This window comes from Triturus cristatus, chromosome 3_1 (genome assembly GCF_964204655.1).
Source record: "Triturus cristatus chromosome 3_1, aTriCri1.1, whole genome shotgun sequence".
NCBI lineage: Eukaryota > Metazoa > Chordata > Amphibia > Caudata > Salamandridae > Triturus > Triturus cristatus.
In genome coordinates, this window is record NC_140583.1 from 816,781,627 (window position 1) to 816,796,600 (window position 14,974).

At 49.7% G+C, this 14,974-nt stretch overlaps 1 protein-coding gene across 1 annotated transcript in view; it reads left to right on the top strand.

Moving 5' to 3' along the window:
• Positions 1–14,974, top strand: part of LOC146861101 (lanosterol synthase-like) — a 182,984-nt gene that overhangs the window by 103,358 nt on the left and 64,652 nt on the right. Inside the window, exons 10-11 of the mRNA XM_085645160.1 lie at positions 2,320–2,417; positions 6,684–6,711. Coding sequence (XP_085501286.1) covers positions 2,320–2,417; positions 6,684–6,711 — 126 coding nt within the window. The remainder of the gene's footprint in view (positions 1–2,319; positions 2,418–6,683; positions 6,712–14,974) is intronic.

The following is a 14,974-nucleotide window of genomic DNA, read 5'->3' on the forward strand; positions in this document are numbered from 1 at the left end:
TTTTGTTGTAGTCAGCATATGTGAAGTAGTAAGAAAAAGTATCTCCCATTGAGCTGTGGCAGCCTCAGCATACCTGTAGGGTTCAGTGATGCACTCCATCTGTGACCAGGGTTAAGTTTATTCCAAGGACGCTTGTGTTTCTGAAATACATCATAGCAGTGGTGCTAATTACAGCTAGCATGATTTACTCTTAGTCAATTATTTTATTGCATCTGTGCCAAATACTTTTTCTTTTTTTTTTGTCAACTCTTTTTATTAAACCAATTCGACTGAAATACATCAATTACATCTTAGCAGGCGACTTCATTTTCTATCCGCAACAATTTCTCATTCCAATATATTGTACAAGCAATGTTTCTTTGCGGCTAGGGGGTTCCACAAGCTTCGTCTTCCGCTTGCTGGCTAGGTGGGGAACACACATCCCCTCTATAATGGTTCCAGGCTCTCCACACCCTACTCCACTTCCCGGGGCATCCCCTGGCAATAAACACCGACTTTTCCCTAAACATGCACCAATCTAAATCCTCCTTCCACCTCTCCAAAAGGGGCGGCTGGACTGCACCCCACAACTGCGCGATGTTTCTCTTTGCAATCATGAACGCCAGTGTAGCCCACTGCTTGGTGCATGCGTTGAGGTCAGTCGGTTCCCAGACATTCAGCAAGCACCGTCGCGCCTCTGGCTGCATATCAACCCCTAATACTGCCCGCATGGTACGATGTATGTCCCTCCAATACGCCTCTATCCGCTGACAGCTCCACAGTATGTGCATGAAGGTTCCAGTGTCCCCACACCCCCGTCTACACTCTCTGCCTGCCCCATGCGCACCAGCCCGGGGCCCGTTACATAAGTCTTATGCAATATTTTTAGCTGCACTAATCTAAGCCTGGCTTGGGCTGCCACCACCCTCGGGGAGGAGACTGCTTCTTGCCAGTCTTCAACGTCCAACTCCAGGCCTTCACTGTTCCACTTGCTCTTAAGAAGCTGCAGGGGGTCCTCCATATTGTTGATTAACTTCCTGTAAATAAGGGAGATAGTCTTCTCTGGGATGTGCCCGTCCAGCACCCTGGTCGCCAGCGGGGAAGCCTCTGGCAGTGTATCATCCCTAGGGACCTGCGCCTGTAACGCGTGGCGAATCTGGAGATACCGATAATATTCAGTGTCCATCATGCTATACTGTTTTTTAAGGGATGCAAACGACAAAACCGTGTCCTTCCCCCACACATCTTTGATTTGTGTGATCCCAATAAGATCCCACTTATCAAAGCCCTTGGATTTCCAGAGGCTCCCTAACTTCTCTGAGTTCCATAGCGGCGTGGCCAGAGTAAGCTTACCGTCCCATCCCAGATGCTTATTGACTATGTGCCACACCTGGACTGCGTGTGCTGTGGGGCCAGTCAATGGGAACCTGCCGGGCTTGGCGTAGAGAGCCCTAGTATAGTCGCCCCCCGGAAGTAACCACCGATCCATAGCGTACCCGGGATCATCCGGGCTGCAGTATATCCCGTGGTTGATCGCCGCCAGCTGAGATGCCCAGCCAAATACTTTTTCGATGCTTCTTGAAAGACCATGGCTGGATCTCACCGGATGGGGCAGAGATGTTTACCTCTCTGGATGGGGCAGAGGTGATGAAAATGAAAAAGCAATTATATGTACCTAAATATATAGAAATGCAAATCTTCTATCCTCGCCCTCCAGCTTTTACAAGCTTCTCTCCCTCAGGTTTTCATTACTTCTAGACCCTTATAACTAATATGAAAGCAGGGAACATGAAAAGTGAAAACCGGTATCAGACAGCTTCTCATTAGTTGTTCAGTAAGAAAATAAGTGCAGATGGATAACTTCAGAGAGTGTTATGTATTTTTAAATGTTCTGAAAGTGTGAAAAACATACACAAAGTTTGAGTACCCTAGAACTATAAAGATAACAATGTATATGAACATAAGTTAATATGCTGTGCAATAAATGAAAAATGACATGGGCAGATTTCTCATTCTAAGTCTGTGGTTTTTTGCCATGTCCACATTCTAATTGCAGACATTTTGACAGTTTATTATCCATTTTGTATGTGAAACAAAATACTTCAAGGAATTTTGCACAATTATTTAGACACATTTTAAAATATTTAAGCATCGAGGCAAGTAGGTGAAGTTTTCACCCGCTCCCATTTTATGTGACATATTGATTTGATAAAAAAATTCACACCTCCAACCATAGCCTCGCTCCCCATCCTTTTGCGCAGTGTGCAGCTTCCTTTCAGAACCCGTGTTTATAGATATGAGTCTATGATGTTCATGTTTGAATTGATCTTTTTGATGTAGATTTCCAAGACCATCAACATGCTGGTTCGTTGGTACGTGGAGGGCCCCACCTCTCCGGCTTTCCAGGAGCATGTGTCTAGGATACCCGATTATCTGTGGTAGGTTTGTACCTGTCTGATATACAGGATGTGCATTGTGTGGAAGACTGTACCAGTCATTTTTGGGCATGAGTCACAAAACTTAAACTTCATACAGATTGAGCTGTCAGACCACCTCCTTAGATTGCATGATCATTTATTGTAAAAATTCATTATTAGTACCAAGCTGGTTGTCAGATGAGGGTGGGATTAGTAGAGTAGTGTGCAGCTGACTTTGATAATAAACACAAACGTGATTTAAGAGCATAGTAGATGTTACCCTATTTAAAGCAATAAAAACAAATATTACCACTAAGTATAAATGTACAGAAAGGTGGGTTACCATGGCAAGAATAGAGTGACTAGAGTTTATCATCAAGACCAAATAATGTATGCTTCCATAGCATTGCTTGTATGTTTTAATTCTAGATGGATGCGCAAGTTTTTATGTAGTGCAGCACATCACTGTGATGACATAAGTGTGCTTCACATATAACAAATGTGGGTGATTAGAGACTCCATAACAAGCAAATCCAAGGGATTCATGGGTAGGAGATTGGGAAAAATAGAAATAAATGTAAGAGACTTTCATGATGACTCTATTAGATGAGGTGCTTGTTGAACAGTAATACCTTGAATCTGAGGAAAAGTCACCTTTTCAAATGTGTCTCCATTTCCATCTCCCCATGGGGTGGTTATGCTCTGGAGAAGTATTGGGTTTGTGTCATAAGGGTCTTACATTTGTTGGTTTCTTGTTGAAGTAAAACCTTTCTTCCAAAGTGTTTCTCGTCTTCAGAGCTATTAAAATGAATGAAAGTTAGCCTAGTTATTGTAGATGTAAAGTTCTCATGTGAGGAAAATGTATTTGAATTTTGTTCTGGTTTCTTGTGGCAACCAGTGCACATTTCTCAACTCTGGAGTAACATGGTCAAGTTTCTTTGGTCAGATATCTGTCTAATGACCAAGTGAAAGATTGATTTCAAATGAGCTATTGTCATTTTTGATAGAAAAAAACAAACAAAGCATAGCTGCATTTCCACATTCATTTCAAGAGCTAGTCAGCGCTCAATCTCAGGCCGGGAATTTGTGGGTTGCAGAAACCCTTACATTTTTTATTGGAGTGTAGTGTGATCAGAGCAGACTTGAATGAATGTTCCATTTGAGCATTCATTGGCAGTCATTCCGAAGTCCAGAGATTTGACTTCTTAAGCAAGAGGGGGGTGAAGCTTCTGTCTGAAAGGTAATTTTGTCACAAAGATTCATATTTGCAGTTATTAATAGTTTATTTGAATTCAATTTTTGTTTAGAGCATCCAAACAAGTCTAACCGACAACAGCACAGAAATACCAAATGTAGTACAAAGTTGTGTATCTCATTTTTCGAGTCCCATATATCATACCATCTTCCAGGCTAAACTCCCCTCCCATCCCCAAAAGTCATAGTCCGATCATAAGCCTTCATCTTCATCATTTACAGACTGACCACATTTTTATTCTCATAAACCTATCTTCTTCAAGGTGGATGATTATTCAGGGGTGTCCCTCAGTCTAGTCTGCATCTCTGCCCATTCAGCTACATCCTTTGTTACCTTATCTCTTCAAGTCGGTTTCATGTTCTGCTCATCAGCCAGGGACCACTCCAGGAGATCTGCTTTCAATTTAACACCTCAGCATTCTAGGGCTAGCCCAATGAAGGGTCATTCTTCTCTTCATCAGGCCTGTACCCAGTGGTAGTAGTCTATTCCTCATTTTATAACCTTGATTTTCCAGGAATATTGCCAACATACACTGCTTTATAGAGTTTTTTCAGCGATATTCTTGTGGCTCTCTTCAGGCTTTCAGTTACGCCCCCAGAAGTTCCCTTGCCGCGGCCAAGACCATGCCATATGCAGATATTTCTACCTCCCCCCGCAGTACCAGATCTGCTACAGACATGAAATATCTAATTTCTTGGAGGTGAAATAAGTTGTGTGGCGGAAAGGAAATTGCATTAGTTTAAATCATGCATTAGGAGAAACTCTTGCACAGGCCTTCCTCCAATCACTCTATGGAGTCCTCACTCCACCTCTCACAAACCCTCTTCCTAGCTCCTCCTTGGTCCATCACTAGCTCAGCATACAGCTGTGTTATTACCCTTCAATACCCAGCTAAATCCAACATACCCTTCATCACCCCATTGGCTTCTAAGGGCCTCAAGAAAGGACTTTCATATTTCCGTCACAGTATGGACCATTCTAGTATGTTGCAAGAACTGTCTCATACGCAACCCAAACATCTCCTGCACTTGCTTAAAGGCGACAATCCTTTTGCTCATACGCAGGTCTCCCACCACTTAACAACCACCCTCTCTCCAAGGAAAGAAGTTCAGATCCTTAGACATATCCATAATGGGAGCTCTTCCGCAAACAGCAGTGTCTTCAAAACAGTACATATCATTCTATGCCATATTTTCAGTTGATTTGACATGAAATTAGTATTTTATTCGTTTGGGGACTGAGGATTAGGAAGTTTTAGGTCAGTCTGTTTTGTAGGCGTCTTAGATATGTTTATCAAGAATCTTAGTCCTGTGTATTCTATGTAACCTTTATGTTATGGGTCTCTCTTCTATGGCTAGCTTGTCTCTGGCCCATTCTTCTGTGTTGGTTATATCTTTCTTGGAGCATCACTTGGCTCAGGTCCAGCAGGGCTTGGCTTCACGAGCAGCTGTGTCAAGACGCTCACTCTTCCAGGTCTCAGATTGGGCTCAGTAGTGGCAAAACCCCAGACATATTACCAGACTGGGACAAGAGACGCTTCAGCCTCCACACACTCCACACTATTAGGACAAGTAAAGAAGAGATTCTTCAGGCAACACACAGTCTGGCGGACTATTAGTATCGGTTCTTCAGATCTCTTACAGCTGTACAGACTATTAGAGATTGTCCAGACTCTGCAAAGTCTGGCAGGCTAGAAGACTTGATTCTTCAGATCCCACACTGTCTGGCAGACTCTTGGAAATTCTTAGGTACCAAACCGTCTGGCAGACTGCAAGAAGAAATTCTTCAAATACCAAACAGCCTGAGAGGCTTTTAGAGATTCTTCATACACCAAACGGTAAGACAGACTAGAAGACGTTCCCAGACACCACAGGCCGAGAGAACAGACTCAGCAAACATCACACAGTCTAGCAGACTAATACAGATTTTTTAGACACCACAGTCTGACTGCACACTGCCTGATGACATTTTATCAACAGGACAGGATTGTAGGAGTCAAAAAGCAATCATTGAAGGTTTGCAGCATTCTCATCCCAAGGTAGTATTGTGCTTCTCTTGTGACGAGGCAGCCATTGCTGAGATTAATTTAAAATCTTTTTTGTTAGGGGGTTTTCTGTTATGGATACACCTCCCATTTCTTGTCCATCTGAGTGTATTGAACCCTTCAAGAAGAGTTGACCCTATCCATGCTGGAGCAGATGGAGGGGTGCACATAGTTTCATAAAGGTTTCCTCTAGGTTCTTGACTATTTATAAGTTTTATATAGCGCTAGCTATACCCAAAGGTATCAGAGAGCTTTACGTAAAAGAAAGAGCAAACGTACCATTTGGGGAGAGGATGTGGTCTTACGGCTAGAGTGGTTGACCTCGAAGCTAGGGAACCAGGTTCGAGTCTCGGCAACGACGCTCAACATCCTGTGCAAATCACTTAATCTCCCTGTGCCTAACAAAAAGGAATGTGTCCCTCTGTAGCAAAACTGGTGCTCATGTAAAGTGCTTGGATACCTGATATATTTAGGTCGAGTTCGTGCTATATAAACCGCAAAAAAAAAAAAAGAAGAAAAGACAAGGGAAACCTCAGTGAGACATTGTCTAATTTAGTTCAGCGTATGGCGCATAAATTCTCAATCCACCCAGAAACAGAGACGGGGAAAATCAGTAGCAGGAGAAGGTGTTATTACAGTATTCAGATTCGTTTAGTACAGTCTAAATTAGCGTAGCGACCAACTTAATAAGCCGCTGAGCACAGCCAAAAAACAGCTGTCATAAGCGGTCGAGTCTTGGGGATTCTTGATATCCTCTTTTTACTCATTACAGCTAGCAGTGTAGCAAGTTTAACATTGCCACCACTTCTCATGGTATAAAGTTCATTGCACTGTTTCACTAATCATTGGCTGCATCAGACTATGGTTCACGCTGGGTATGCTCTTACGTGGTGTTGTGATCTTGCACACAAACTAGAATTGTGAGTCTCATAGAAGATAAGTGTTTATTTCTTATATTGTCATAATTTTCAATCCCTTTCTTTTCTAGGCTGGGACTGGATGGCATGAAGATGCAGGTAACTCCTTTGTCCCGACAAGGAACATGAATTATCATTGTATACCACTGTTGCTCTATGCTACATACACTCTACTGTGCACATATTTACTCTGCAGAACCTTAAAAAGCATTCATTTTAGATACAGACGAGCAAAGGCTAAATCAATGAATTGGGGGATTGGTAAGGAATAAGTTGGAGATGGATGTGGGTGGACGGTGTCCCCACATTATTTAGGTCTCATCTGCTGGCCGCATTGAGCTCTCTGTTGTCGAAAGATCTCTTGTCAACCATATCAAAAACTGACAGTGGGCTCGGAGCCCACCCACTGTTTACTTTTGGTTGGCTTTCTTGTCACCGTCATTTGCTTACTTCTTATTTAATGACTTTCCGTCCTCTTCTTGTGTTTGTCCTTCAGCTGCAGCATAGCCTGTTTACCATCATTTTGAATGGAAACTTGTACCCTTCCACTGTTCAGATTTGGGCAAATACATTTTTAGGTTGAGCCTACCAGACAGGAGAGCTGCCTCGTTGTGAAAGACATATTGTGGTATTACCAAGGACAAAGGGGGCGTGCAGCCTCCTGTTGCTTACCATTTATTGAGTTAACTGTCAGTCTTATTTGCCTGCTTCTTTTTCGATGGCTTGTTTTGTCCACCTTGTCTGTCCCTCTCTTGGAGCATATCCAGTTTATGTGGGTCCTTCACTTCTAAATTTTAGGTAACTACTTTTTCTTTTGCTTAAACACACCACAAGAGTGCATGTGTTTTACAGCTGTCTACCTAGTGTGCTTCTCTACACTCCATATTGCTCTCTCAACTGTGTGCTTCCCACCCACCCCCTTCTGTGATGCATTCGCCCTCATGTGCTTCTTTTCTCCCCTGCGTTGCTTTCTCCCCTGCGTGCTTGCACCCCTCCTCAGGTCCTTGGTGCTCTCTCTCTCCCTCCAACATGCTTCATGTTGCTCTTTCTCATGTTTGTTTGATTTTTTCCGGCTTCCTTCACGTTGCGTCCCCCCACGTGTGCCCCTTCCATCTTGCTTCAACCACGTGCGCTGGCTGTGTGGCTTCCCCCCACCCGTGTCGCTTCCTCCTACCTGCGCCTCCATGTTGCTTATGCCACCCTGGCCCCTCGTGTTGCTTCTGCCCCATCTGCTTTCAAACCCCAACACTTTCACATATTTCATTTTATTTGCCTATCCAACTTGAATAGGTACATAAAAAGGAAAAAAGGTGTCATTTTGTAAGCGAATGCAGGCATGATCTGCGCGCCTACGAAATGATGCAGGCTTTTGCTCTTTTTAAGTAGGGCTTTACAATCAAGCATTGGCAAAGCCAGCAGCTTGGCACTCGCATTATAAACCCTTTACTCGTGGCTGAAATAGTTTCAAAGATGACACCTTGTGCCCATCCCACTACAGCTGCTTGCATTTAGAACACCAGGAGAAAGTAAACCTGCACTAACACCAACTTCCACTGTTACAAAATACATCCAGCACATTTTGTTTACTCTCTAAACACCGTTAACATTGTTAAACGAAGTCCCTCATGTCTGCCTAAAAATAGTGCCCCTTAGATCTGTTTCTGAGCTCAATTACACATTGGTATGTGGAAACCACATTTGATTTGTAAAAAGTAAAACAAACCAAAAAACGGTTCCTTGCGATTATATAAACTTGATGGTTTTGTAAAATAACCCAGTTCAATGTTAAGTGGGAGTGTTCTAAGAGTATGGCATTACTTACTGTGATGTCACTTCCTGTGATGTCATTATGAATTGCATATATTAATTCTTCCCACCATTGTTTTTCTTACGAATTGTGTCATGAAAATACTAACCAACTCCTCAACAAGAGTACTGCCTTTCTTCCCTGTACCGATGTTATAATCAACAAGCATTGGCAAAGCCAAATAGTCTGGCTTTAATGTGGTGGTGCTAGTCATTAATTTGAGCTTGTGGTTTCAGGTGTGGGCCACCGGCAGTCATTTTTAGGGACTTTCAGTTATATTTCCTTAACAGACTTTGACCCGGAGCAAGAGAGAGAGAAACGCACAAAAGCGATGAAAAGAAGATTTAAAAAAAAATCAGAACAACAGTGATAAAGAGAGAAAATAGGAAACCATAAAAGTGAAATAAAGGAACTGAGAGTGTCTGGTGGTGGTTGAAAGAGGCATGAGGAGGAATCAAGACTGTGCCGTCTTGGTATTAGGCAGCCTCGAAATTTGATAGTGCCGGTTGCGGTCGTTTGAGCAAAACTTTGGGCCCGGCAGTTATTTCTTTAAGCACTGGGCGACAAATGTAAACCCAGGCATTCATAAACACTGATTAAATGTGTTACATGTATGGTTGCTGTTTATGACTTGGCCAGTGCTAGAAAAAAGTAGCAAAAAAGGATTGTTTTCTGTATAGAATAGAAATAGGAGGTAAATAATTGAATGTAACAACCAGCCTAATGATTGAGTGTACTTTTCAGATGTAAAGTAGTCCCTCATGCATTGTAATGGAAGCACTTTCTGGAAGACGGAATGGTACACTAGCTAGCCAGTAGCACGAGGAGAGAAAGAAATATTCATCTACGTGGTGCCAAATCCCTCTCTTTGCATACTTTAAAGAATTAGTAACAGTAGGCTATGCAAACAGATGTGCTGTCAAGCCAGACCTTTAAAAGGCATAGAGAGGGGGGGCGTGGCCAAGGTGGCGGCGAGGTAGGACGCAGGATTCGGAGCTCCTGCCCGCCGCCCGCCGAAACTAGCATCTGAGAGCCTCAGGGAGACCCGTGGCCGTCTGCAGGTCACGGCGAGGGGCTGCCCCGGGGGCCCGCTGGCTCCGACTAGAGCGGGAGGCGACCACGGTTGGCTACGACGGGAGGAGGAGCCCTGAGAGGCGACGCGGCCTGTGGTGGTCGGTCCCCGGCGGAGGCTTCACCAACGCGGAGGCCCGAGTGAGGCCTGCCGAGGCCAGCTACCCCGATCCCGGCCTTTGCCTGGGGGCCTGATCGCGGGCCGCCCCCACCGAGCATCGGAGACTGCGGAGGCCCGGGTGGCGAGGAGGGGTGGCCCTGGACGGCGGAGCGGCTTCTGAGACTCGCCGAGGCCTGTGCCTGGAATCTTGCTGGCGCTGGAGCGGGACCCCTCTCTGTCCCGAGGGGTCGACGGGCGGACCGGTGCTGGGGGCTGCCCGGCGCTGGGGAGAGCTGCAACTGGAGCGCCGGCGGCTGGACGCGGACCGGGACCGGCTGGGGTGCTCTGCGGGATCCGGACCCGAGTATCTGTTCCCCTTCCTGGACCTGCGCGGAGAGACCGGCTGCGACGCCCCGGGAGTGTGGAGGCCTGACTGTTCGCCCTGTGCGCGTGGGCTCGCGGAGGCGGTTTGGAAGGCGGTGAGTCGCAGGAGCGCCGCGGCAGGAGCAAGGTGAGAGCCAGGGGGCCCGGTGGGTGCCCGGACTTGGAACTGTGGGGGTGACGGCGGAGGTGCGCCCCAGGGGCTGAGGGTACTGCCGGGATCGGCCAGTGGCATAGACAGTGGGCCCTGTTCGGGCACGGGCCTGCGGGCGCACGTGGCTCCCCTCCCCCCCGTGGCCTTTGCTGGGAGACGTGCCTACCTGGTTGACACCCCCTCCGAGACACTGCCACCAGACCCGAGGGGCGACAGCGGGAGATAGCCTGCGACTGGTTTGGGAACTTACCTGCCGTTCCTGGTCTCCGCCTCCCTGCGCTCTCTGATCCCCGGCGGCGACGCCGACGCGCCCCCTCGGCGCTGGCCACTTTGTGGGACACTACGCTATGCCAGTCTCCAAGGCGAGGAAATCAAAGCCTCTAAAGGACATATTTGGGCGCCCTCAGCCTGTCCCCAGCACCCAAGACGCGGATTCCCAGATGGCGACCCTGCAGCGTTCTCCCGGTGCTGGGGAGGAGCCGGTCACCAAGGCGTTCATGGAATCCCTCTTCCAGACTCTGCGGGCTGATCTACAGACAGTGAAAGCTGACCTCACTGCAGAGATAAAAGACATTCGCAGGGATGTGGAGGAGGTGGGGGAGCGAGTGGCGGCGTTGGAGGAGAGGAGCGACGCCACTGTGTCAGACATGAGCACGATCCAACAAGAACTCCTCCGCCTGCGAGACCAGCAGCTTGATGTTCAGACCCACCTCGAGGACCTGGAGAATAGGTCCCGCAGGCATAACATCCGAATTCGCGGAGTGAAACCCACGGACGGCAACGCGGACCTCCATGACTTCGTCGTGGGCCTCTTCCGCCACATCCTGGCAGTGCCGGACGACACGGAGATCGTCCTAGACAGGGTTCACAGGGTCGGTCCGCCCCGAGCGCCCAACAGCCCCCCAGCGGACATACTGGTGTGCGTCCAAGACTTTAGAACCAAAGAAGCTATCCTCGCGAAAGCAAGGACCCTCCACCCCGTCTCCTATAAGGGGCACTCCCCGGTGCTCTACCAAGACCTCGCCCTGATCACTCTGCAACGCCGACGGCAGTTCCGCCCTGTCACGGATCATCTCCGGCAGCGGGGCATTCCATACTCGTGGGGACACCCATTCCGCATCATCTTCCGTCTCGAGGGCAAACTTCACCAGCTACGTTCGCTCTCCGAGGCCTGCGGAGTGCTGGACTTGGTGCCACCGGACGTGGAGGAGGTCAGTCGAGCTGCGGACCCGGAGCCGGGGCCCTCGGCGTCGGGATGGCGGCGGCAAGGAGGGCGCAGACGGGGCTGGAAGCCTAACAAAACAGACCTAGCCAAGAATCAACGGGACGCTCTGGCCTCGGCGACGGACGCGCTGGCCGGGCTGCCGGCGGGAGCTGAGTGAGCTCTGGCCACTTGTAGCTGCATGCACTTGACCCAGGGGTCTCCGACCGGAGGCGGGCGGCGGGGGGCACCGATACTCCCCCTCTTGGTCACACTATGGTCCCCACATTGACGCCCTCCTGGCTCTGCCAAGGTGACGAACAATCTTACCAGATTATGACTTTGTTGTTGGGTTTTGTTTTTGTTGTTATTATTGATATATTTGTTCTGCAAGGGGTTTTGGGGTTTTACTTTCGATATGGGATCCCTCGTCCGCTCTCCCCTGTTGCACCTCTCCAGATGCTGCACAAGGTCTTAGAGGGGTTTAGTGGCCCCCCACACTTGCTTAGGGTAGTTAGCGCCCCTCAGCGACTCCGCCTTGCTCACCGGACCGTAGATGCCACACACCCCCCTTAAGGTTCTTACGCTCAACGTGCGGGGGCTGAATAATCCCGTCAAACGAAAGGCAGTCCTTAGTTACCTGGAACACTCGACAGCGGACATCTGCCTTCTACAGGAAACTCATCTACTGGCAAAGGACCACCATAGATTGAAATCCCGAGCCTTCCCAACACAGATGTTTTCATCTGCCAACTCCAAGACAGCTGGGGTGGCCATTTTGGTTTCCCGCTCCTTCACAGGCAGGGTCTTACACAAGGGGGCGGAGATCAGGGGTCGACTCCTCACCTATCAATTCTCACTGGGGGGGGGGGGACTCTGGATGTTGGCTCCATCTATGCACCTAATGAAGGGCAGATTGCATTCCTCCTCAACGCTCTCGACGAAGCGGCCGCCGCTTCGGGCCGCTGTCTGCTGCTGGGCGGTGATCTTAATATTGTCTTTGACAACGCATTGGACCGGTCCGGTCAGAGAACTGGTCAGGCGGGTGTCCTCTCGGCTGCCGGGCGCGCTCGTCTCCGTGATCTGGGACTGTCGGACCTGTGGCGCCACTTTCATCCATCTAGTCGGGGCTACTCCTTCTACTCGGGGGCACACAAAACGTATGCACGCTTAGACTACTTCCTCAGCTCCTCATCACTTCAGGCCCACGCATTGAGCACTGACATACTACCGGCCTCCCTCTCCGATCACTCCCCAGTTCTGGCCACCTTCCAGCTCCCGCCATCCCTGCAACCTCTCCGACATTGGCGCCTGCGCGATACACTACTACACCACCCCTCGACTATTGAACAGCTCCAGAAAGCCATCTCGAACTTCCTCACTCTCAATGCTAACCCGGATACGACTCTTGCGACACAGTGGTTAGCGCTGAAGGCTGTCCTGAGGGGGGAACTTATAGCCATCTCCTCTGCCCAGAACCGCGAGCGCAGCCGCAAGCGGGCGGAACTCTCCCAGCGCGTCTCAGAGCTTGAACAAATGCACCAGAGGACCGGTGCTTCCCGGGCCTGGCGGCAGCTCTGCATAGAAAGAAAGCAACTCGCTGCCTTGGATCAGGACAGGGCTGAGTTCGCCGCGATCAGGCTTCGACACGCATACTACACGGGAGGGGATAGGTGCGGCCGCCTGCTGGCAAACAAACTGCGGGAGACCAGACAAAGGCAGGGAGTCCGAGATCCGGACATTAGGGGGGGAACCAGTAACTGACGACGCCGATATAGCGGAGGCATTTCGCGACTTCTATGCGGGCCTCTATTCCGGAGAGCCCCTCGAGACTCAGGCCTGCGCTGATTATATTGCGGGGGCCCACGTGCCTTCCCTGCCTTCTGTGCAGATGGATCTCTTGGAGAAGGATATCCGTGTGGAGGAGGTTGTCTCGGCGATCTCCCGCCTTAAGTTGGGTAAATCGCCGGGCCCAGACGGCTACACAGCTGCCTTTTATAAGACCTTTTGCAATCAAGTAGCCCCTCTCCTGACGAGTTTATTCAACACCTTCGATCAAGCGGGAGCCATCCCGAGCGAAATGCTAGAGGCCGCGATAGTCGTTATCCCCAAATCTGGGAAGGATCGGACAGCTTGCAGCGCCTACAGGCCCATCTCCCTGTTGAACATAGACATTAAACTGTACACTGGCATTCTCGCGGCCCGGCTGGCACCGCACATGGCCTACCTGGTTGAACCGGATCAGGCGGGCTTTATTCCACAGCGGCAGACAAGCGACAACACTAAGCGCATCCTGCATCTGATCGAGAAGGCATCCCGGACGCAAGGGGAATACATGCTCTTGGCCATTGACGCGGAGAAGGCCTTCGACAGGGTGCACTGGCCATACCTCGAGATGGTTCTGGAGAGCGCCGGGCTTGGGGAGAAGCTACGCACCAGGATTTTAAACTGCTACCGCTCCCCTATGGCGGCGGTCCGGGTGAATGGCTATACCTCCTCCCGCTTCCCCATTGGGAGGGGTACCAGGCAGGGGTGCCCCTTGTCACCCCTCCTGTTCGCGCTCTATATGGAACCTCTGGCTTCAAGGGTGCGGAGGCACCCCCTCATCACGGGGATTAAATTTGGAGGCGACACCCATACCATTAGTCTCTACGCGGATGATATACTGCTTTCCCTATCCAACCCAATCTCAGCTCTTCGCGCTCTTTTCGTCGAACTGTACGGCTTTGCGCGGGGATCAGGGTTCAAAATCAACTTGGAGAAATCCATGGCACTTGACGTCTCGCTCTCCTCCCACACCCTGGCCCATATTCAGGCAGAGCATACTCTGAGCTGGGCGGCCGCCTCGATCCCCTATTTAGGCATTCACCTGGCTCCGACCCTTCAGGCCACCGCGGACCTTAACTACTCTGATCTCCGCTCCCGTATTCGATCGGAACTGCGCAGATGGAAATCTTATACGATCTCCTGGCTAGGCAGGATTGCGGCCATCAAGATGACGGTCCTCCCGCAGGTCCTGTACCTCTTCCAGACTCTTCCCCTCCGCCCACCGACCGGCTGGCTCCAACAGACCCAGACGGACCTGGCGCGCTTTATCTGGCATGGCCGTAAGCCCCGATTCCGACATGCAGTGGCGACTCTCCCGCCGGAGCGGGGGGGGGGTGGGGGTGCCCGACCTCCAACTCTACTACCATGCTGCTCAGCTTAGATACTTGGTGGAATGGCACCAATTGGAATCAGAGAAACACTGGCTGTTTCAAGACCAAGCGGTAGCGGCCAGACCGCTGCAGGGCATCCCCTTCCTTCATAAGCAGCATAGGCCGCCCAATCTCTATGCCTCCTACATCACGGGCACGGTGCTGGAATCCTGGGATCGCACTAACCTTGCCCACCGACTGACCTCCTTTCCGTCACCGCTTACCCCAATATTCGACAATCCAGAGTTCCGCCCGGGTGCGGACGCCCTGGCCTTTCGCGCCTGGCGCTCCTCCTCTTGTAGGTCCCTGGGCCATCTTTTCGATTTTGACGGCATAATCACGTTCCAGCAACTCAAGGAGCATTATGGCCTCCCGGAATCAGAGCGCATGCCCTATCTACAAGTCCGACACTGGGCACTCCACCAACAGGTTAGGCCCCAGGCGCAGCGTC